This window comes from Colias eurytheme, chromosome 5, assembly GCF_061535395.1.
Source record: "Colias eurytheme isolate Ceu_HAF_F1 chromosome 5, ilColEury1 Martin Lab GWU primary, whole genome shotgun sequence".
NCBI classification, from domain to species: Eukaryota; Metazoa; Arthropoda; class Insecta; order Lepidoptera; family Pieridae; genus Colias; species Colias eurytheme.
The window spans coordinates 7,745,462-7,769,007 of NC_142984.1; the positions used below are offsets into that span (position 1 = coordinate 7,745,462).

The window sequence follows — 23,546 nt, forward strand, 5'->3', positions numbered from 1 at the left end:
AATGTATATTAGAATAATATATTTATGTATTTTACCCTATTATAATATATTAGATACCTATCAAATGTTGACCAAATTAATTATAGAATCATGATTATTTTTGTATTCAGTAATGAGATATTAATAAAAAATGGGTGATTTGTGTAACTCTCTATTAACCAAGAGTCTGCTCTACTAAAAGCAGCACGAAACACAGTAAACAGAAACTTTTTAAGAAAATAAAAAAATCAATACAAGCCTAAATTAGTTTATGCCAAATCAAGTTACAGAACATCCCTGCTTCCATTACTCTCCTCTTATTAAATTAATGACAATTTGTTTTTATAAAACAGCACCGTAATGAATAGAAACTTCAAAGGAGCTTTTCACTCAAAACCAAATGATTTACGTTAACGAAATGCTTTGTTAAGCCACTTTAATTAAACTTGTAATTCAGGAGCCCTTGTCTCCAAATCTTAAGAATAAATTGCATTACTTAAATATTTTAAAATTGCCAAGCGAAACCTTTGGTTAACGATAAATTTTGGTGGAAAAATAAATTCTAGCTTTATATTCACTAAATTATGGAACCTCGTAATTGTTTTACGATAATATCTATAACATCTAGTTTAATTATATTTTAAGGTCAAATTGAATTACTATTAGTAGCTACAACTTTACCAATTTAATTATAATACCTATGTACTATGTATCTACCCAAAATGTTTCTAGATACGAATTTTTAAATAGCTCATCCATAATGTAAACAAGATAGACTTTTACAACATTTTGGCCACCTACATTATATTTTACATCAACTTTTTAACGATAACGAGCCTTCTAAAGATGCTAACATATATAAATAACCTATAATTTTACGAGTCCAACATCAACCTTGTCTAGAGTCGACGCTAACTAACTTAATTCCGCTACCTTGCTTGCTCTTCCACGAGAATTAGATTTATTGGTCCACGAGAGCGGCGGACACTCTTAAAGCTATTTGCTAGAATATTATTTTACTAGTTATGAAGTGAAGTTTACATTTTTATGAAGTGTTCATTTAAAACAAGGAGATTCATTAAATTACTTTTAAACTAGATATCCGCGCGAGACTTCTTTCACGTTGTCGAAGAAAAACCCGCATAATTCCCGTTCCTGTGGGATTTCCGGAATAAAAAGTATTACCTGTCTTATTCTGGGTCTTAGCTACCTACATACCCAAGTTAATTGTAATCGATTAAGTAGTATTTGCGTGAAAGAATAACAAACATCCATTCCATCCATCCTCACAAACTTTCGCATTTGTAATATCAGTAGGAATTTTTAAAATTTTCAGTTATTATCCAACAATCCAAACATAATGGAAATGTGTTCAGCTATTCTTAAGCTTGAATTGGTTTAACAACACGACACGGCTTCCGTATAAATACATATAGATCGATAGCTATAATATTTAACTTTTGTAATAAAGCTCCAAAATTTTGACACTGAAGCAATTTTAAGATACTTCAATTCAAGTGTTTGAAAATTGTCTGAACTTCAGACTACGGTTTATAGAATTTCAAATTACCAAGTCAAGTATGATTTTACTGCTACTTGAGACGTAGTGAACTGTAATTTAAACCTAAAAAATATCATTTATAATGTTTTGTTACAGTTTTTGAATATATCAAAATCATGTATCATATTTACATATTGAGCTGGATTACTTAAATATAATATGTATGCACTAATAAATTTAGGGAAGCAAGCTTTTAAGAGAAAGGGAACAAAATATGATATTTTACTATAAAATTAGCAATAAAATTTTTCATATGAAACTCTACATCCATGATTAGGATTAAAATATAACCAACGCCATATATGTCCATTATATTATAATGTATGCCTGAACGGTATAAAAAATACACTATTATATATTATAAATTAATCTCAACTATAGTTATATTTGTCTCTGCCTGAAACCTTTTTTTTTTTCAATAACATAGAGCTGTGCTATCTTATAGAATACAGCGGGATATATAGAACAAGTTATAAATAAGCCTATATAGCGATAGTTATTTATAATGTAAGAGCCTAACCTCGAAGCCATTTAAACCAAAACCAGTGTAATCTCGGGAGACGGCCACTGAAAACCTCGTATACATCTCAAACTTTGCTACTAAGTGCTATTTTGTAGGTAAACCTTTGATCTTGGTTCTATATATATATTAGAAACAGGTTAAGGTTATACAGGTCGTGAATAAAATAAAAAATATTTTTATCTAATGCGTCAAAAAAGGTATAATATAATACTTACCTCATAGTTTCTACTAGCGTTATGAAACAACTCTGCTTACCTATGAAGATAAATATGAGTTAGATACGCTTGATTTTTTAGACAATAACCACCAGAATCAAATATGCATTACTTTACATTATTTAATTATTTCATTCTTAAATAAATGGATTTAAGTAAATAAATATTATATCTCAACTTGAATATATCCAAAGGCCCAGGTCCCATCCCTAAAATAATCATGACCTATACTGAAGCTGATCGATTTTATCTATTAATACACTTTTTTGCCCTTTCTACCAAACCTTTGAATTTTAAAAATATAATCAGCTTTCTCCACCCTAAAGCGCGTCACACACGGTGAAGATACTACATATAATATTTTATGTTAAGATTCTCTAATATAAAATATCACAGTATCTTAAGGTATCCGGTATCAGCGTTCTGACCATCATTTTTCTTTTTGTCATTGCGTACTAAGACCCCTGTAGAACCGCCATCCTGTTACAAATGACCCGAAATTGTGTGTCAGTGTTTAATTTTATAATACTAATATTATATTATCTATACTAATATTATAAAGAGGAAAAGTTTGTAATTATGTATGTATGTATGGTTTTCACGCATAAACTACTGGACCCATTTTGATGAAATTTGGCACAGACAACCTTTAGACCCTGAGAAAGAACATAGCCTACCTTTTATTGCGAAATATGTACCATGGACGAAGCCGGGGCGGACCGCTAGTAACATATAATTAGGTTACTTAACGAGCACTCAAGACAATTTATATACTCCAGCCTCATTCGAATGTAGTTCTAGGTCAAACAACTAAACGCGAACAAAACAAGCACTCCATTAAAATAAAGTCACGCAATTCGCTTTGTTTTAGAAGAAATAATTCAAATGTTTAAAAACATAAAATGTCGATATAACCCAGTTCTAACAGAATCTTTTAAAAGCTTACATAGGAGAATCTTGGAGAATTCTTTAGATTATGTGTGTTATGAAAATAGAAATATTGTATTCTTGTGTTTTACGAGATAATTCACACATTTAGAAATTCTTTTCAAGGTTATTTAATAGAATAATAGATATATCCCAAAAATAGAGTACATATTTTATTATTTATTTGTGGGACATATTTAAAGTGGCTCGAATTCAAACTTAAGATTTTCGCCGCTGTCTTTAGAGATTTCTAACTTTTTAGATTCTAACAATTAAGTCACTATTGCTCCTACATATATAATTTTATAGCAATTGCAATGTTCTCTCCCCTATCTCTCATAACTTCCCAAATGAAACCTACACAACCTAACAACTAATCGTATTTTCAGCTGTCTCCGTCGCGCGGACATCATCAAAGTGTTCGACGGGAGAGACACAGAGTCACCAACTATAGCGATGCTGTGTAATGAGCTTACAGGTACAGATAGCATTAGTAGTAATATACCAGTGTTTGGTTTTCGAGCTCCTAGATTTAGATCCTAACGTTGTGTGGGATAATATGTTGTGATTTTGAGTTTGAGGTTAGGATAATCAATATTTGCAGTATTTGTTTAGGTCGTGGATAGAGCATTTAATAAAATTCTGAATTAATTTAAAATTGATTTAGCAACGGAGTATTTTAAAATACGCTTCGTAAGTTTCTTAAATAATTGTGTATTGAACAATAAATTGATCTCAAAGCTCAAACGCTAAATTCGAATAAAATGTGAACATAGACAACTTCACTTTTTCACTTAGCAAAATAGTATTTGTTTACTTATTTTTTCAATAAATAAATACTTTTGTGCAATTTTTGTATATTTTACTTAATGTTATTTCTTTATTTCGGTGTGAACAATAAAGCTTTCATTCATTCATTCATACTTTATTTATATCGCGATGTTGGTGCAGCTTAATAACGCCGCAGTATTAAAGAAGCTCTAAAAATACCAGAAACTCGACACATATAAATTAACAGCGAGAAATGGCCGTCTTTAATTCCAACGACTCAATGTAATGACTTGTAAAGGGCTAATCATTGCCACGTAATGAAAGCTCGAGAGATACTTTCGACTCTAATGAAGATAACAACTCAGTTGGAACAAACATGACAGGTAATGAACAAGTGGGATTACAGTAATATAACATTACAGTAATCCCAGTTGGTTTGTATTAATAAACAGTAGACAAGAAGCTTTTTCAGTAATGAATTAAGATCGAATAAAAAAAACAATTGATTAAAAAAGTATTGAAATGAAAATGTGAAAGAGACTATACGTATCTGTTTAATACGTTGCATTGACTGCAAGTGAGAAAAAATGTAAATTACGTGGAAATGGGTTCAGCAGTTTTCAATATGTAGGCTAAAACATTAGGATGTCTGCTTGCAGTAATGAACTTTGTACAAATCGGAATTTATAATGAAATTAACATGCTCAAAATATGATATAGATTCGTTATAATAAATGATACCCGTATGCAGGGAAACAACCCTCGCTTATTACTAGAGCAAATATTATTCCTCCGTACAAAAACACGTGACCAAATATGGAAATTGGAAATTCCCTTACGTTTTATAACATACCTCTGCGAGCCACAAAGGTGCATCTTTATCGAGAAGAGCGTAAATTAAACTTATTGAGGTCACATCAAGCCAGGCGTGTGGGTTAACGGAAATTGCTATTTCTATAAAATGTCATATCACCCAGCGAAGGTAGATATTACTTTCAGTCTGGCACCGAAGATAATTCCTCATTGTGACGTATATTGAGTACACTGAGCAAGTTCTCTTTGGGGAATACAACTTTGGTACAGTCATATAAAAGTGTACTGTGAATCGTTTATCACTTTTGGCGTGAGTTCATCTTTCAGGACAGTATTCTGTTAGATTTTGTACTTTAGCACGGCTTTTGATGAATTATTCTGTATGTTTTAGTGAAGAAAGTTGGGAAAAAATGTATCGATGGAACAAGTAGGTCATCTAATATATTAACTGAATTATTTTTTGACTCCGTTTTCCTCTAATATCGACTGTTAATGTCCTTTGTGTAAGCAAACACCATAATCTCACACAACGTGTTCGGAAATATTTATTCATCAGCCCGAGGTCGAGAAGTCATGCGTTGCATCAATGACTGACAGGATTTAGGCTTACTATTCAAGAGAGGTTAAACGCTACAATTTTGCAGTCCATTATAAGAAAATTACTAAGAGACAATAATATTGAAATGTGCCACAAAGTACGTAATGCTAGTACAATTCTATTGAAAATAAACAAAACACAAAATATAAGAATGGAAATATAATGCTTATTTGTGTTTTGCCTTTCCTTCTTTACTTAGATCCTTATTATGTCAGCAGGTTTTGTTTCAAAAAGCAAGCCATGTGTTTATTTATTTAAAATTTTCTTTATATTTTGCTAGCCATATCCTGAACATAATCTCTACCGTGCATCACTATTTTTGGTTAGGGAGCCAGGTGCAAATTTGGTTAACTATTTCCTCTCAAGAGATAATTCGTCAGACGCATGAGAGTATAGTATTATAAAGCCTCGTGAACGTCAGCTGGCGCTCGGTTGGGGGGGTGAGCGGTTGTACCCTCCCAAGCACATAGGAAAAAAAATACATTCATTCATTCATTTCCTCTTAGCTAAAAATTTGTCAAATTGTAGCTAACCCAATATCTCAACGAAAAAAAATAGTCAGCTGGTTACAACATGGTGTATTATACGTCAGCTGGTGTCTCGAACATGAAAGTTAAATTTAAAGAAAAATTTATTTTCCGTTATTTCCTCTCAAACAAAAATTTACCTGATGATAGCTTATATGTAACTGTGGATAAATATATATGTCAGCTGGCTGTATCTTGGTAGAAAAACCGTCAGCTGATACGGGAGGCTACAACCGCTCTTCCTCCCAACCGAGCTCCAGCTGACGTTCACGAGGCTTCATAATACTATACTTTGATGCATTTTACTAACCGCTTGAGAGGAACTTGGTCATAAAATCTGCTGCTGGCTCCCGGACCATTTAAATGCAAAAAGAAAAAAGTCCTTTTAAAAGCACGGTGTTAAATAAAACCTACAAACAAAGCACTATTAAAATCGCACGCACACATCCAGCTTAATCCGGAACAAAACGAAACATCACAATTTCATCGCTTGCAACATTTATCGTGCGGTACCTTCAAAGGCTTTCGATCGATCCTAGTCAACTACGTATTCTATTGCTGTCGTCACCTACCGACAGTCTATGGCTCCCTTTTTGAATGAATAATGCTATGTCAGAGTGGAACTGACTTTTAGTTAGGGTTACATCTTTCTCGAATTTCAATAAGGACTTTGTGGTGGATAATCCAGATCTATCGTGGTATAATATTCTGTAGGATAATTTTTTAATATCTCAAAGTTATAAACGTATGATTGTTATCAACATTTAGTATAATTTATGAACTGATAAAAAATCATTTTAAAAGTTGATACACAGATTGAATATTAAAAATATGTCAGGTAAATTATGCTTATTTGTAAGCATATTTTAATAGGCACCTACAAAATTTTTTCATTAATTATATCAGCTCATGTTTATTTCAACTGATAGGGACTGACGGTCATAATCCATAGATCAAATCCCGGATTGTAGATGTTATAAGTTATTGAACCTTTTATTACCTTAATATTTTTAATGTTGTCTACGAAGGAAATTGCAATGATCATGTAATAGATTACAGGCCCGTGTTGAAAAAATTATAGGTCATTTGACCCACCAGGTGACCTATCTAGAACGATATAAGAGCATAAAATAATAAAATTCAGCACTATGACGTCACTTGTAAGCTGTCCACCTGAGTGCAGATGAGAATTCGAAGGTTCAGGTAGAGATTTTCTCCCCTTGTCTCCATGATTTGTGTACGGCGTTGCGGAATAATTGATTAAAAGTAGTATAGAAATAGTATGACACAGATGCCGTACAAAATCAAATGACCAAATTTACCCCGGCAACTGTCGAAAAATAAAAATAAATTCCGACTTTGTGGACCACCATTTTTGTACGGCATCTGTGTCATACTATTTCTATACTGCTTTTAAGCCATTATTCCGCAACGCCGTACAAAAATCATGGAGACAAGGGGAGAAAATCTCTACCTGAACTTTCGAATTCTCATCTGCACTCAGGTGGACAGCTTACGAGTGACGTCATAGTGCTGAATCTTATTATTTTATGCTCTTATATCATTCTAGATAGGTCAGGTGGTGGGTCAAATGACCCATAATTTTTTCAACATGGGCCTGTAGTCTATAATTGTGCAGTTTATTAGACGTTTTTAAGTTATACGACTTTTTTAAACTACTGAACCACCCTTGCTCTTAAATACAATTTCATTTATTCATAGCTATAGGTATACGATAAATAAATAGTAGCAGATTAGAAAAAAAAATTGCGACATCCTTAACTTTCCATAAAGGCGCCGCCAGTCGTAAAATAAGTATAGAGCTGCTTTATTATAAAGAAATGTTTCAGTACTTTATTAGAATACAATATTATGTTTCAGGTATGTGTTTATATTTTTTATATGTCAATTACTTTGCTCAACCCTATCTATAGCTTTGCGGTTTTCTGATCTATCCGCACTTCAATACCTAATCCCTAGTTTTTATTCCAACAACGCTTGGCTTTGTTCTTGTAACAGGACCTCAATATTTTGTTAGCAAGTCTATTGTTGCGCTTAAACACTAGGGTTAGTACACAATAGTTTCCAATAGGTAAGAAATTTTGAATTAAGTAGATATTATTGATTGGTTTTTGTAGCAAATACCTAATAATTTATTCGGAAGTATTGCTCGGTAACTTATATTATCTGAGAATCTATTCAACTTTTTTAAGTCTGATTGAGAAAATAAAGGTAACAAAAAAGAAGAACCAAAATAAAATTAATATAAAATACAATTTATATTAACACGGTTCAATTAAAACGAACACGGTATTGAATAAATCACATCGCTATCGTTACTCCAAAATATTTTAAATTCAATATAGATTATCATGTTGCAAATAAAATCCTCATTTTCACATTTTCATACTTTTGCATTTTCTTATAGATTTTTTATTTTGATACATTGCTCGCTAGTCGCGACTCCACCTGCGAACGATTAATCATAGAGGCTATGTAAAATATTACAATTTTATTAAACAGGAAACTAGATTTTTCATATTTTAAAGGTTACTGTGGTGAATAAATAACAAAGGTTGTTCATGATGGGTTTTGTTACTAGCGTTAGCAGTTAATAAGTCATGTTTGACAAGGCTGTGTACCTGTTTTATTATAGGTAGGTAAAGAAGGCAATAGAAAATGTGAGTAACCTTACGTTAGGCAAGTGATATATTATAGTACCTCTAATACTTTTCTTGAAGGTCTCTTAATTCTCACTGTTTGGAAACACCGAATCAGGAAGCTTTTTAAAATAAAATGTGCGCAAAATTCATGCGCGCCTTGGTGAAGCTAGCTCGGACTTATAACATTTGATACTTACACACGAATGGATGCTTTTGTTTGAAATTTTTCAAAGAATATAGAGAAATATTTCATAATTGAAATGTTTCAACAAAATGTAATTTATACATTTTGTCATATTATAACAAAAATAAAAAAAATATTTTATGACCATCAGGTGTATTTCTAGAATCCGTATAAATTATGAAGATATAGACTGAAATTGCCAGAAACTATATATCCGGATATATCACACAAATTATTCATGTTAGACATAAGAAATACCTTTTACTTATACATATTATAAAGCCACAACTTCAATAAGTTTCCGGGTCCCATCAAATTCCTTTCTCGCAAAATGTCTTCATATAAAAATTGAAAGGCCCTTAAGGAAATTTGACTTTTCAACACTAATATGTATAATAAAAAGGAAAGATTTGATTGTTTGTTTGAATTGAATAAAATCCGAAAGTACTGGACCCATTTAATAAAATTATTTTACCATTCGAATCCTACTACTATTATCTCTGATGAACATAGGCCGCATATTTCGTTTTTAACCTGAGACAGCCCTGGCGGAACCAGGACGAGCCGCTTGTTTAATTAAAGTGATCTTTCCCAGGGTACGAAGTGCTGTCAACGGGTCCTTCACTGCTGCTGCAATTCACTGCCAACTCCGCGTCTCCAGGCCAGGGTTTCGCGGCCACCTACCATTTTCAGCCACCTCCTGATTCTACTGCTGCAGGTATTCTAATCGTTTAGGTATCAAACAATAAATGTATCGAGATATTGCTGGTAGAGCACGCTTTTGATACAATATATCAAGAGCATGATCTGTAGCTTATGACTGAGGGTTAAAATTACACATTTACCATAATAACATTGTTGCAAGGACATGTATGTTATATAATAGGTACATACTTGAATTAAGAAGAATTACATCTATTCTCTAGGTCAATGTTACTTATTCTTAGCAAACTAAAAACCTCTTCCTATCATTATATTTGCCAAACATAGATACAGGACATAAAAAAACTCTCGTCTTAACATTATTATGTAATAAGTACGGTATACATCCTACCGAATCTTATTTCGCACACACCCGTCACATCCCTTCATTTCATACAGTGCAAATGAATGCACACTAAAATTCTCGGCTATAGTGGGGGGAATGAATGGAGCTTGGCGAAAGGCCAGATGGCTTTCGGCGATGCTTATTTGGGAGGAACTGTTAATAGCCCCCGGTCCCTAACAAGTGTACCGACACGATTCCAGTCCTAAGTACACAGAGCGATCGTGTCCCGAAATACGCAACCTGAATTTAACAGCCGCCCGTGTTTCCGCCGAATATCCTTTTAGTTTTTTATTAGTTATCGCGATTATTAGGATAATGACTAGTTTTTTTGTGATTAGTTGGTTAACTATAGGTATTTTAATATTTTACACCAAACTATCTATAATTTATTTGTGCGTTATGAATTTATAAAAAATATTGAAACATATAACTAAAGTTATATGCATGGGTTGTAATATATTATGAAAATACAATGATAATAATTATATAACACAATAATTATTATGATTGTGAATTATATAGGTACTCTACCTACTACTCTACTTTGTTCATTAATTTTATAATATGGTGTCGGTTCCTTTTTTCATACAATTATGATTGGAGTTTCATTATCATAATATGTATTATAATTAATAATTAATGCAAAATAACTATAAAATAAATTCTAAAAATAAAATTTTATAAAATAAAATTTAATACCTAAAATGAGAAGAATGAAAATGAATTTAGAAAAGCGCCATCTACTAGTACTCTTTAGAACTACAATGATCTTTAACGAATTGAACAACCTGAAAAAGTAAATGAACTAAGCTCACGATGTAATACCACGCTAAAATTACAGATGGCGCTGAAATAAAAATTTTGTTTCAGATTCTGACCGCCTGCTGAAACTAAGTTTCGGAAAAGCATTTGAATCGCTCGGCCCAGAAGTTAGTGCAACAAGTAAGTAAATAAATGTAGAATTTGATATAAGAGTAATTTCATCTATAGGTATTGTTATCAAGATTCAAGATGAAAGGTAGGTACCTAAGATACGCAAATCCCATCTTTTATAATTATTATAAAGGTAAGTAAGTTAAAAGCTCATGAGAGCAACGCGAGTCACAAACACGAGTTTGAATTAAAAGTTTATGAACTATGTACCTAATTTTAATTATTTTATTAATTAAGTACCTAACTATTTTTCATTTTTGAAAAGATTCTGCTCATCATCTTATTACCACATTAAAAGTATTTAAGGGATGGTGTGATGTGTGATGTTATTTCACACAATGTTGCGACAGATTATCATAATTCTGGCATTATCATTATGGAACAATTAATAATCAGTTAAAAATACCTAAATCCACCGGTAATCATACAGGTAATGCAGATAAATAACGAACTCATTATTACTGTCATTTGTAATCCCGTCGTGTTTCATGTTATAGTTTGAGTGCAGTTTATTAAAGGAATTATCGATTTTTATACCTACTATATAGGATTGATTCGATACCTATATTCAAGCTCTTGTGTTGTGTGGAATCCAAACAAGACTTTTGATTTTTTAGTTTAATGGAACCGAATTAAAATTAAAGATTATGTTACTGTTAGAAATAATGTCAGCATGGAAAAAAGCGACAATAGTTAACCAGGTGCAAAGAAGAATGGAAATCACCTCTACTATAGGATTACGATTTCTTGTCTTCAACCGTGATTCATCACCATTATTATGATAACCAGATATGGTAGATAGGTATAGATATAATATTATGTCATTATGGGACTCCTAAAAACATGCTTAACGACAACCAATATGAACTCATTAATCAAACAAAGTTTTGGGACGTCGATGACCTATTTAAACTGACGTAACTCACTTAATAAGTGGGCAAATAACAAAATGAATAAATAACATAGTCTCAAGCCTTCACAAACTTCATGCCTCTGTAAATTTCAGTGCCAATTACTGTACAAATTATGATGAAACGAGTATTATGTTGTGCTATGTAACCTTTGACATAATTATGACCTGAATTTAAAATGCTTGGTATTGCCCAAAGCTTGGCTCGTTTTGGACTTTTATGACTACTAAGGTATAGGAGAGTTATGATATTGTAATGTACCTATAGATAAAATTATTGTAGATAATAATATGTTGTACCTAGTTATATACAAATACAAATTATTTCTGAGTTTTATTATTTATTATATACATTTTGTATAAATAAATGTATCGAAAAATTATATTACTCTTCCGCAAATATACTACTGTAGTAGGTAATACTGTAAATTGTAATAAATCTCAATTAGGTGAGTAAAGAATTACTTACCATAGAACATTTAGCATCGAAAAAATATAGACTTCACATAAATATACCTACATTATATGAAAAACAATATCCTACATAACACTTCTTTTGAAAAATTATAATGTTATAGAATGTGAAGAACTGTGAAGTATTTTATTTGCTGTCAAAATTGCTACACAAATGGAAAATATAAACCCTTATATCATAGGTAAATGGAATAACAGGTTCGCAGCACTGAAAATTTAAATAATCGATATAAGTTCGAGCCAAAACACGTCTCTACATCACGGCTAGATGCAATTTTGTAACACATACCTATCTATTAGGTGCCAACTAATGGGAAAATGGCTCAGGTAGGTACGTCCTTACAAAACTACTGCATCGATGTGAAAAAATAATTCAGAATATATTATTAGAAGTAGTGTTGGTTTTAAACAGTATGAATTACAAGTAACGAAATTAATTTAATAATCTGTGATGATACATAAGTATAAAATGAAAAAGTTAAAACAATGTTAGGTAGGAACATGTTGAATTAAATTTTTTGTTGTAAATATCTCAAGTCAGCCTCACGTATGTTTAAGAAAATATCTACCAAGGCTAGCCAGGTATTCCTCCATTTTAGTGGAATGTATTCTTGCCTTTAATATTAAATAACTGAGTTAAGAATGTAAAAGGTATACCTACTTTACCTCTTACATTCTAAACCTTTTTGTCACTAGTTCAGAGCATGCGTTAAACAAAAAACCTACATTAGGCTCTGGGAAATTATTAAAGCAAATAATAATTAAAAAATATTCATTATAATATCGATATAATAAAGATGTGGAATAGATAATTATTATAACCCGAATATGACTATTACATACTTCACTACACTACATAGTATAAAACAAAGTCGCTTTCTCTTTCTTCTTTCTCTTTCTTTCTTAAATCTTTAAAACTACGCAACGGATTTTGATGCGGTTTTTTTAAATAGAGAGAGTGATTCAAGAGGAAGGTTTTAGGATATAATTTATTAGGTTTAAGTCAAAGCGGGCGAAGCCGCGGGCGGAAGCTAGTACAATATAAATTACATGGTATCATTGTCGTAAAATGAGCGTGGATAGTCAAAAAAATTTTTTTTAATAGTTTTTTTGGTGAAATTTCAAAAGTTTCGTATTCGTGATGACACAATATTATGTTATTGTGGAATAAATTATTTTGTATTCGAATAACGCTACCAGCGTTGGAATACAAATAGTTTGTTTCGAGTTAAAACTAATTTAGGTGCAGTTTAGTTTTGTGATTTATTATCTGATAGATATTATTTGTACTAAATCATAAATCATATTATAAATATGTCTATAGGTCTTATCAGGTAAGTACTACCTAGTGCACACTAAAAGTTTTGCGTTTTTGGCCACCCATAAATGTTTGAATTTCGAGTGTTATATTTTTTTAACATATGAAGTCTTATAAGTTGAGGAAAAAAAATTTGGGGGGAAGCGCTTGTCCATTTTTTTTTTATCTCAAGTTGAAGTTCGTTGTCCGTAGCAAAAACGGAACTAACACGAAACAATTTTAGGGCGATGATTTTTGATGATTTTAAAAGTTCGCTTTCTCCGAAAGCTTGCACTGCTCGTCTTCAAAATACTTTTGGGAGGGAAGCACCTCATTTGAGCACTGTAAGGCATTGATATGCTGAATTTCATCGCGGCCATGTTTCTCTCCATGATGACATTCGTGAAGGTCGACCCTCAACTGCGATCACGGAGGAAAATATGGCTACCGTCAGACGACTAATTTAATAAAATTGCCATATCACTTATTAGGAGATTCGAGGACATTTGGGGATTGGTATGAGACAAATTCAGAAAATTTTACATGAAAATTTCAAAGTTAGGAAGCTTGGTTGCCGGTGGATTGCTCCCAAACTCAATCCAGAACAAAAACGACATCGAGTAGATTGGTGTTAAGAAATGCTATTAAAGTACAATTACGGACATTCTAATGCCGTGTATAATATCGTGACAGGATATGAAATATGAATATATGGTTATATTCCAGAAAGAAAACACCAATATTCTTTGTGGGTGTTTGAAAGTGACAGCAAACCAACCAAATTGAGGCAGGCGAGAAGGGTTGGCAAACAAATGATTGCATTATTTTTCTCTAAGAAGAATCCTGTCTGCACTATCCCACCTGAGTAACAAAAGACTGTTAATGCCGAGTGGTACACCACTATTTGTTTGCCCAATGTCTTAGAAAAAATAAGAGAAAAGCGACCTAGAAGTCGCATCTTGTTGCACCATGACAGTGCTTCGGCGCACACCGCGAACAAAACAAAGTCATTTTTGGCTTCTGAAAACATAGAGCACGTGAATCATGCCGCACGCAGTCCTAACCTAGCACCTTGCGATTTCTTCCTTTTCCCAAAAATCTATGATTCAATGAGTGGTTCGACATTTACGAGGCCAGAAGAGGCCGTGGTTGCTTTCAAACAGCACGCAGAAAACATACCCTCGGACCAATGGTCCTCATGTTTCCAGAAATGGTTTGAACGGATGAAAAAGTGTTTTAAATGTAACGGAGAATACTTTAAAAAGTAGTAAATATAATATCAGACAAATAAATTGTTTTATTTATTAGTTACGCAAAACTTTCAGTGTGGCCCACGTAATAGACTTTCGTCCAAGGAATTTCGATTACAGCAATGGAATAGGTACCTACATCAGAACATGAGGAAGGTTTGCATTCTTTAAAAGTACAGTTTTACATCGATTTTTGTCAATGTCGATTTTATATACAAGAATATTGCCTTAGAATATTGCATTGTTTTAGAAAATAACTTAAGACGAAAGTGTCGTAAATAGTATTGTTATTCTGAACATTAATTACAATATGCAGCGATCAACAATCTTCCCAAAAAAATCCTGTGCTCTAGCTATTTTCTTCTAGGTAAGGTAACGGCACCAGTGGTGGACAAGCATCCAGTAATGGACAAAATAAATATTAAATTTAAATATTAAGACCAAAATTAACGTTATATAATTTGGCAATACTTAAAATAAAAGTTTGGTTCATAAGCTATCAAAATACGACACTTCATCTTATTCGGTCAAAACGTTTGAAGATGGCAGAACGTTATGTTTAGTTGCTGCGACTCGTTTCGAAGAAATCCGTTTTTACTAAGGAAATCCTTAAGGAAGTGAGGACACAATTTTGGTTATAAGAATTTTTGTATAAATATTAGCAAAATTTGATATTACTTTTATTTATAGTAGTTAATTGTATGAAATATTACACGATTTAGTATCATGATAGGTTATGTTGTTTAAATAAAATTCTTCAGTGTCCATAACTGGATTTAATTCTATGGATATATCCATTTATGGACATATGTCGAAAATAAACTTTTTTTAAAGGTATTAATTACATGCCCTTTTCTGTATTGTCTTTTCATTCTGATTAATAATATACCTATCACGACCATTTCAAACAAAGGGTTCCAATATTGTACAACAATTGTCCATGACTGGATTTGCTTTGGTTCCTATAATGGACATTGACATTTTTTGTTAAAATTACACTAATGGGTCCGACAACATAATATCTATCTACCCATGAAGAATATATTTTTAAAAAATGTGCTCTGCGACTCGTTCTCGGCTTCATTCTCTATTACTGCGTAGAGAAGTCGCATACTTATGCGTATTGTAACGCATCTATCATAGAGAGTTCTCTGATGAACTGTTTGGATCGTTGTCTGCTGCTAAATTCCACCACACGCTTAAATTTCATCCACACCATCTTGACAACAGTTTAAAAAAAGCTTTTTGCCTCGTGCTACAATTTGGAATCCATATCGATGGACCGATCAGATTAAGGCTGTTGGCGGATTCAGATTGGCGATTCACTTCACGAGTGTAGCGGAATGCCAGGAAACAGAGAGATATGGCGGAATATCGTGAAGCGGGTAACATCTACCCCCCCAAACCTCATGTTGACCACGTTCGCTCTGACGAGAGTGATATCACGAAGAAGAAGAAGTCCCAAAATGGATGGAATGGCAGTACTTTTTTTAGTTATATTTTTCATCCCTGACTTATTGAGAAAAAAACCCATATTGGTGTTTCTTAACGGACATAACTCGTATTTAACGATGCATTTGTCCAATTTTTGCCTAGAAAATAGAAATTAAGACTGTTTTAAATATTATAACTATGCAAAAAAATTAATAAGTACTATTTTTTATAAATACATCCCCGATTTATTATATTCCAATCATCATTTTCAAGATTCTATTGATAACTATAAGTCTTCTCCAAGTGTAAATAACTGGAGTAAAAACATTAGGTACAGTCCATAAATGGGTGTTCATAACTGGATGTTGTCCAAAACTGGGTGTCCATCATTAGATTTTTACTGTCCATCACTGGTGCAAAAAAGTGGTTTTTTAATTTATAAATAACTTCATTATTTATGCATTGTAATCTTTTTTCTAACATTGGTTACGTTAAACTAACATTGAACTAAAGGTATAACTTAACAATATCCAATAAAGTTGAAAAACCTACGAGAAATATGCAAAAAACTTCAATTTTTTCCTTAATCTGTACAAGACTGGTGCCGTTACGTTATATAGAAAATATGAAAACACTATTTTCTATTTTTCAGAAGTCGCATAAAACTAAAGCATCCAAGGCTTTTAACTTCAGATTTATTTAATCTTGAAACTAAACTTGACAGCGATTTGGCCATCAGCCTGACCCATCGATCGACGCTAAAAACTATTAGTCCATTATCTAATCCGCTTATTTTTCTTTACTTTTGTAATAAATCTGTAGTAAAGTATTAAAGGTATGTAAATAGAGACGATAATGTTTTTTAGAATTTGATTTGCTCAGTCAAAAGTAAGAAATGAGTGTTTGACGAATACAATAGGAATTATAGACCGGGAGATACTGACACAAAATTTCGAGTCATTTGTAACAGGATAGCGGTTCTACAGGGTTCTTAGTACGCAATGACAAAAAGAAAAATGATGGTGTGAACGCTGGTACCGGCGGCTTAGTCGCGTGGGCGTTAGTCGAACTCGTCGGAAAATAGCGAAAGTCAAACGATTTGTAACAGTATGGCACTTATTTTTCCTGGAAGTTTGAGGATCAAAGAATATAAATACAAAATTTCAAAGATCTAGGTGTTAGAAATCTTCACTTATATAAATTAATACTAAATTAATTTTTCAAGTATGACAGCACTTTTTCCCCCTACTAGAAGTATGGCAAATATAATAATGGTCACATTTTATCAAATACTCTCCAAAAATCCAAATGCAATACTGGTACAAAAAGTTTGGCGAAATAAATTTTTTTGTGCAGATTTTCGGCGGTATGGCGACCATTTGGAATCGTCCGAAAAGTATGGCATGGCGATTTTCGTAAATGGCTGCACGACGATGGTTACCAGTGCAAAAGTTAGCCTGGTACAAATGGTTGAATAATTGTTTTATTTAAATCAATATATTCGCGTCGGTATGGCGGGCTGTAAGTCACACCGGAAAAGTATGGCATGACACTACCGCCTACTTCTTTTTTATGGGCTATCGGTAAATACTAAAATTTTTGTGTTACAAATCGTTTGACTTTCGCTATTTTTCCGACGAGTTCGGCTAACGCCCACGAGACTAAACCACCGATACCAGCGATCACACCATCATTTTTCTTTTTATCATTGCGTTCTAAGACCCCTGTAGAACCGCCATCCTGTTACAAATGACTCGAAATTTTGTGTCAGTATCTCCCGGTCTATTAGGAATTATCTGAATTGTATGCGAAGTCGCGACCATAATACCAGTAAATACGGGTATAATTTAATACTATGATTTAAATAATTATCGAAACTGATATTATTTTCAATTTGAAAATCCATATTATAATTTGGTTATCCTTGTGTTCGCATTCGTGATGGCACGAATATTTATGAATGCATCGCTTGCAGCGAGTTGTTTGATTATTTATTTAAAGCAGATGCTTTATTTTCAGCGCTGCAAAGCGGCTGCAATTTAAAATTATCATTCAAAATATCTGCGGTTTTTAAATTACACATTTCATCCCTGAACAGAGAATTCTCAATATTAATAACAATGTAAATTGTGTGGATTTCGATGTCGCCATAATTAAATAATATTAATACATTGTGCAATTGTGAAGCTTATACAAAGTATCCCAGAGATTAAAAAATGGAAGTTGCAGGGTTCAATCATTCATTACAAGAAGTTATTACTAAAAAAACTTACAAAGTTAAATATTTTTTAAGTTAAGTCTAGGCCCATTAGTTGCTTAACCTGAAAAGTAAAACGAAGTCGAACTTTTCAACTTTTATTTCTTATATTGCGCAGGAAATATTATTCTGGACATTTCAACTAGGTACCCAGAAGAGAAACATGGAGCTTTTATTAAAATTTTCACACAGTAAAAAACACAACGACAAATATGAGACTACTTATTTGTGAATAATCCATCTACTTTCTTTGTTAGATATAAATAGCAAAAATCATTTCTATACCTAGTAAAAAACATAATTTTCAATACCTCTAAATTGCCTTTACGTCCTTCAATCCAACTACCCTTCATTGCCTAACTCTATCCAATAAACTGCCTATTCAATGATCGATCAACACAACGTCTTATTCAATAGAATACAAAGGCAATATTTCCCAGATGTATTCCCGTAACAAATTATAATACCTACTTGTTAAATTTTCCATTCATCCAGTAGTAATCAAATCGTTCTACAGCTTCAGGCATTCATTACAATAGCCAGCTATAATATTTCATGAGATTTGCAATTGCTTTTCAATTTGTAATCACTGTACGAGCTTCAATGTGTGCTACAATTTCGATATTAGGTAACACTATTTTGTTACTAAGCATTAATTATATTTGAAATTCATCAGGTGGGTCAAGGACTCTCTAATTTATCGGCAAATTATTTTAAATATGCACGATTTAACAGTTGCATATAATTTAATTCGTATTTAGCCCACATCACATGTGCTTTTATAATAACACTAGCGGTCCGCCCCGGCTTCGCCCGTGGTACATGTTTACGTTTTCTCTACATAAAAACCATCCTCGTACTTCAAGGAATATAATAAAAAAAGAATTATCGAAATCGGTTCAGCCGTTCTCGAGTTAGGCGCTTACCAACACATTTTGCGATTCATTTTTATATATAAGAAGATAAGATTTAATATTTATAAATTTTTGAAAGTCATTTCAGTAGATTTTTACCATACTGTATTTCTACTAAACTAACATTTAGTCCATTATATTTCTACATTGTTATATATTATAGAAAACATTATATTAAATAAAATGAGCCGCCAAATTTGATCATAGCAACATTTGGCCCACTGATCGGGAACATGCAATTCAGCCGTTTGAAATAATCCGAAAGGAATCCGTGCCAAGGGCAGTTTAGGGTAATTTGTCTTAAACTTAATAACATTCGGCCAATATTCTTTATTTTTTCTGAAAATAACATCTGAATGAATCCGTTACTATTTTATTTGGGTGTGAACATGTATTAACATTACACGATTTTTTTCCAATAAGTGTTATTTGTTTATTTATACTTTCTCATTTTGTTATGATAAATATACGCTATATTTATCATAACAAATAATATTATAATAACTCGAAAGTTAACGTTATCAATATAATATAAACAGACCATCGCGTTAGGGTTCCTGAAAAATATTCTACATACTATCAACACAAGAAACTTTTTGCGAGTTAGCTCGTGTGGCTTTTGCGTTCTATCTTAAAAGATTTTCATTCATGCTAACATGCTTTTATTACTATTTTTATTCATCTAAATACTGTACTTCATACTCCTCCTAAATGAAAATCCTAAGCTTGTTACCTTTGGTTTCTTAGATATGTCATAGTGTTCATACAAAGTAACGTTAAAACATGCGTATTTCTCCATATTCTCCTGCGATAACTCGATTTTAAGAACAAAGATAATGCAATAAAATAATAACGAAAATACATTACCATAGAAAGGTTACCGATACAAAGGAAACTCTAGAATATCAACCTATGCGGGTCTTATCTATACAGACCTGAGGCTCTATTCGAACTCCAGATTTTGTATTGCTGAGTATGTATAAATAATTTAATATTTGTTCAATAATAAACTATATCAAAATAACAATTGGATAACAATTAAATATACGTTCAAACTTCAAATAAAATACAAGAATTTAGGTATGTAGTTACATGTTTTGATTAAAAGAAAATTTTATCACTATGTACCAATAATCTTATTTACTTAGTTAAAGTAGTTAAGTAAGTAGTAAGTAGTTTAATTAATTAATATCGCAATAATAAAACAAATATCTCATACGAAAAAATAAAAAATAAAGCAGGTAATAGCCCGTCTGTGTTAAATAACAATTTTCCTTTGTCCCACAGACTTTATTAAAAAACTATTGAATGCCATTTTTTTTAATGGAATTCACTTTCACAAAGCGGTCACAAAATGCTAAAAAGCGTACTCAGCCTTCTAAAATCCATTGAGTAGTCAATAGCAATATCAATTGAAGAGTGAAATCAAATAGGTACGCAAACGCTCAATCGGCCATAGAGTTTACTCAACAAATGAAATGTCATGTGTTTTGAGAGCAGATTTTTACTGAAATTCTATTTAATTGGTCGATTTTTGCACCAATTCGAGTGTAATTAAGCGCACGTTTGATGCTGAGTGCTGAATCATCCGTACCTTAAACGTTTTTATATAACCAACACATATTGTTGAAACAGTAATACTTTTCAGTAAAAACAGGAGATATAAGTAACTAATGAGAATTCAATCTATAAAACGTTCTTCCAACTGTTATGATTCATTGAATAAATTGGTATTACAACCTAACTACCTACCTAACTACCTACCTAACTACTTACCTACCTAATATTAATACATTTTTGACAAATTCTTTGGATGGTCATAATATTTTTGTAAAGACGAAAAGCCTTTATTTCCTTTAATATTTTACCACATTTACCACACTTTAAACTGACCATGACTATCTCACATAGTGAAATAAAATACATGCACATTTTCCATATTGACTTTAGTTTAGATAAATATTTGATTTGCATCCACATGTTTGCATTGACAACACACTTCGAAAACCACGCTTCAATATACCCGTGCAATTTTTATATAGCAGTTGTTCTTTTTTTATATTTTTAATAAAATAAAATAGTTTCAGTTTTAATTTTCTTCAGAAGTATTTGTTGATTAAGTAAGTTAAATCTCTGCGGCTCAGTGTTGAAAGTTTTCACAATAAAGGTATAAAAAAACTCTGAAATCAAAACAGTTACTCTACAGTGAATTTATGGCAAAATATTCTTCCCAAGCACCAAAAAAATGTAATATCTCAAACGAAAACAGTTATATAATAAGCAAAACCTTACGTAAAGCAATTTACCTTGTTTAATACAGCGTCTCGTTATGCATAGCATATGCCTGATTGAATGTGAGAGAAGGCAATTACAAAACAAGAGAACACAAAGCAATGCTTCGAGCAAATATACCGTGATGAAGCTATGCTGTGTTAAACTTGCATTTTAAATTATCCATGTTTGTATTATGAAGTAAACAAATCAATAATTTGGAATGGACGAGAAGAAAGAAAATGAACGGTACAATTTTAGTATGTTATAAGTGTTATAGTATAATCAAAATGGTTTGTTGCATTAATTTTCGATTGGACAAGACGTCAACTGTAAAAAAAATATAATTAAGGAAACCCTGCTCGGGTCCACCAGAGCGAGGAGCTTAGTAAATAACTAAATAAATAATTTATAGGTAGGTATATAATCATATACCGATTTTCAAACTTCTTTCCAATGCCGTATTTTCAATTCTTTGTTCTGCTCGAAACAAAAGACGCATATATAACTCTTCAACAACCATTGTACCTACATTCAATCTAATATTTTATTCATTTCATTCACTTCAACAGCACTATAACTATACAGGGTGTACCAAAAAGTAGTGATGAACGGAAGCTGAGAGGTAGAGGACCTAGAGGGCTATCCGAATCACCCCCATGTATGTTATGCGATTTTTCGTATTTTCGGAGTTATGACGATTTTTTCAATTTTTCACCTATCGCCGAGTACGATGATATTTTCACTCATGCTGACGTCAATGATTGCGGAAGATGCTTGATTTTTTTTGTGTGCTAAGCTGAAAGATAGGCCAATTCAGTATGGTAACATTTACTATCGTTAGATCTTTGAATGGAATAAAAAAAAGAATTAAATGGCAAGAAAGATAAAATTACCCAGTATGTTCACCACTTCAAGGGCCCGTAAAAAAATAAAATCACATAAAAAAAGTTTTCCGTTTGACTTTTAAAAACTTGCTCTATCTATCAGATAGCTACCCTGAAAATTTCATTTTATTATTCAGAAGGCTTCAATCGAAAAATTTAAATCTAAATGTGGTAAGTGCACAAATTGAATTAACATGATGATCATTAAAACCAATAAATAGGTGTTTAATTACCAGAAATTTTTAAAATAACCCCGCTGTTGCTCAATGCAAGTGCGACATCACCGTAAAAAGTTGTCTTTTAAATGTCTGAATGCCCTTTTATCATTTTTAATGGTTTCTTCTGCTACTATGAATTTCCGGGTTATTTCGTCTAAATTGTGGCATTCTCTCAAGTAGCCGAAGTCTTTTTAATATTCCCATTGAAACAAATCAATGGGGTTTAGGTTGAGGGACCGTGGAGGCCAGGCTTTAAGGCAGGCTTCATCGGCGCATGCGCAGGCTGCAACGACCAATCCATCTTTCAGGGTATCTTTGCCCTTTAGCCTGGCCTGCACGGTCCCCGGACATAAACCCTATTGATTTTTTTCCGTGGGGATACTACAAAGACGAGAGACTGCCACAATTTGAACGAAATAACCCGGAAATTCATAGTATCAGAAGAAACCATTAAAAATGATAAAAGGGCATTCAGACATTTAAAAGACAACTTTTTACGGTGATGTCGCACTTGCATTGAGCAACATCGGGGTTATTTTAAAAATTTCTGGTAATTTAAACACCTATTTATTGGTTTTAATGATCATCATGTTAATTCAATTTTTGCACTTACCACATTTAGATTTAAATTTTTCGATTGAAGCCGTCTGAATAATAAAATGAAATTTTCAGGGTAGCTATCTGATAGATAGAGCAAGTTTTTAAAAGTCAAACGGAAAACTTTTTTTATGTGATTTTATTTTTTTACGGGCCCTTGAAGTGGTGAACATACTGGGTAATTTTATCTTTCTTGCCATTTAATTCTTTTTTTTATTCCATTCAAAGATCTAACGATAGTAAATGTTACCATACTGAATTGGCCTATCTTTCAGCTTAGCACACAAAAAAAATC

The 23,546-nt window shown here is 32.3% G+C and overlaps 1 protein-coding gene across 1 annotated transcript in view; it reads left to right on the forward strand.

The window, feature by feature from the left end:
- Sol1 (CUB domain-containing protein Sol1) overlaps positions 1-23,546 on the forward strand; it is a 214,667-nt gene that overhangs the window by 151,895 nt on the left and 39,226 nt on the right. Inside the window, exons 8-10 of the mRNA XM_090102022.1 lie at positions 3,595-3,683; positions 9,357-9,479; positions 10,680-10,751. Of these exons, the coding sequence (XP_089958148.1) occupies positions 3,595-3,683; positions 9,357-9,479; positions 10,680-10,751 (284 nt within the window). The remainder of the gene's footprint in view (positions 1-3,594; positions 3,684-9,356; positions 9,480-10,679; positions 10,752-23,546) is intronic.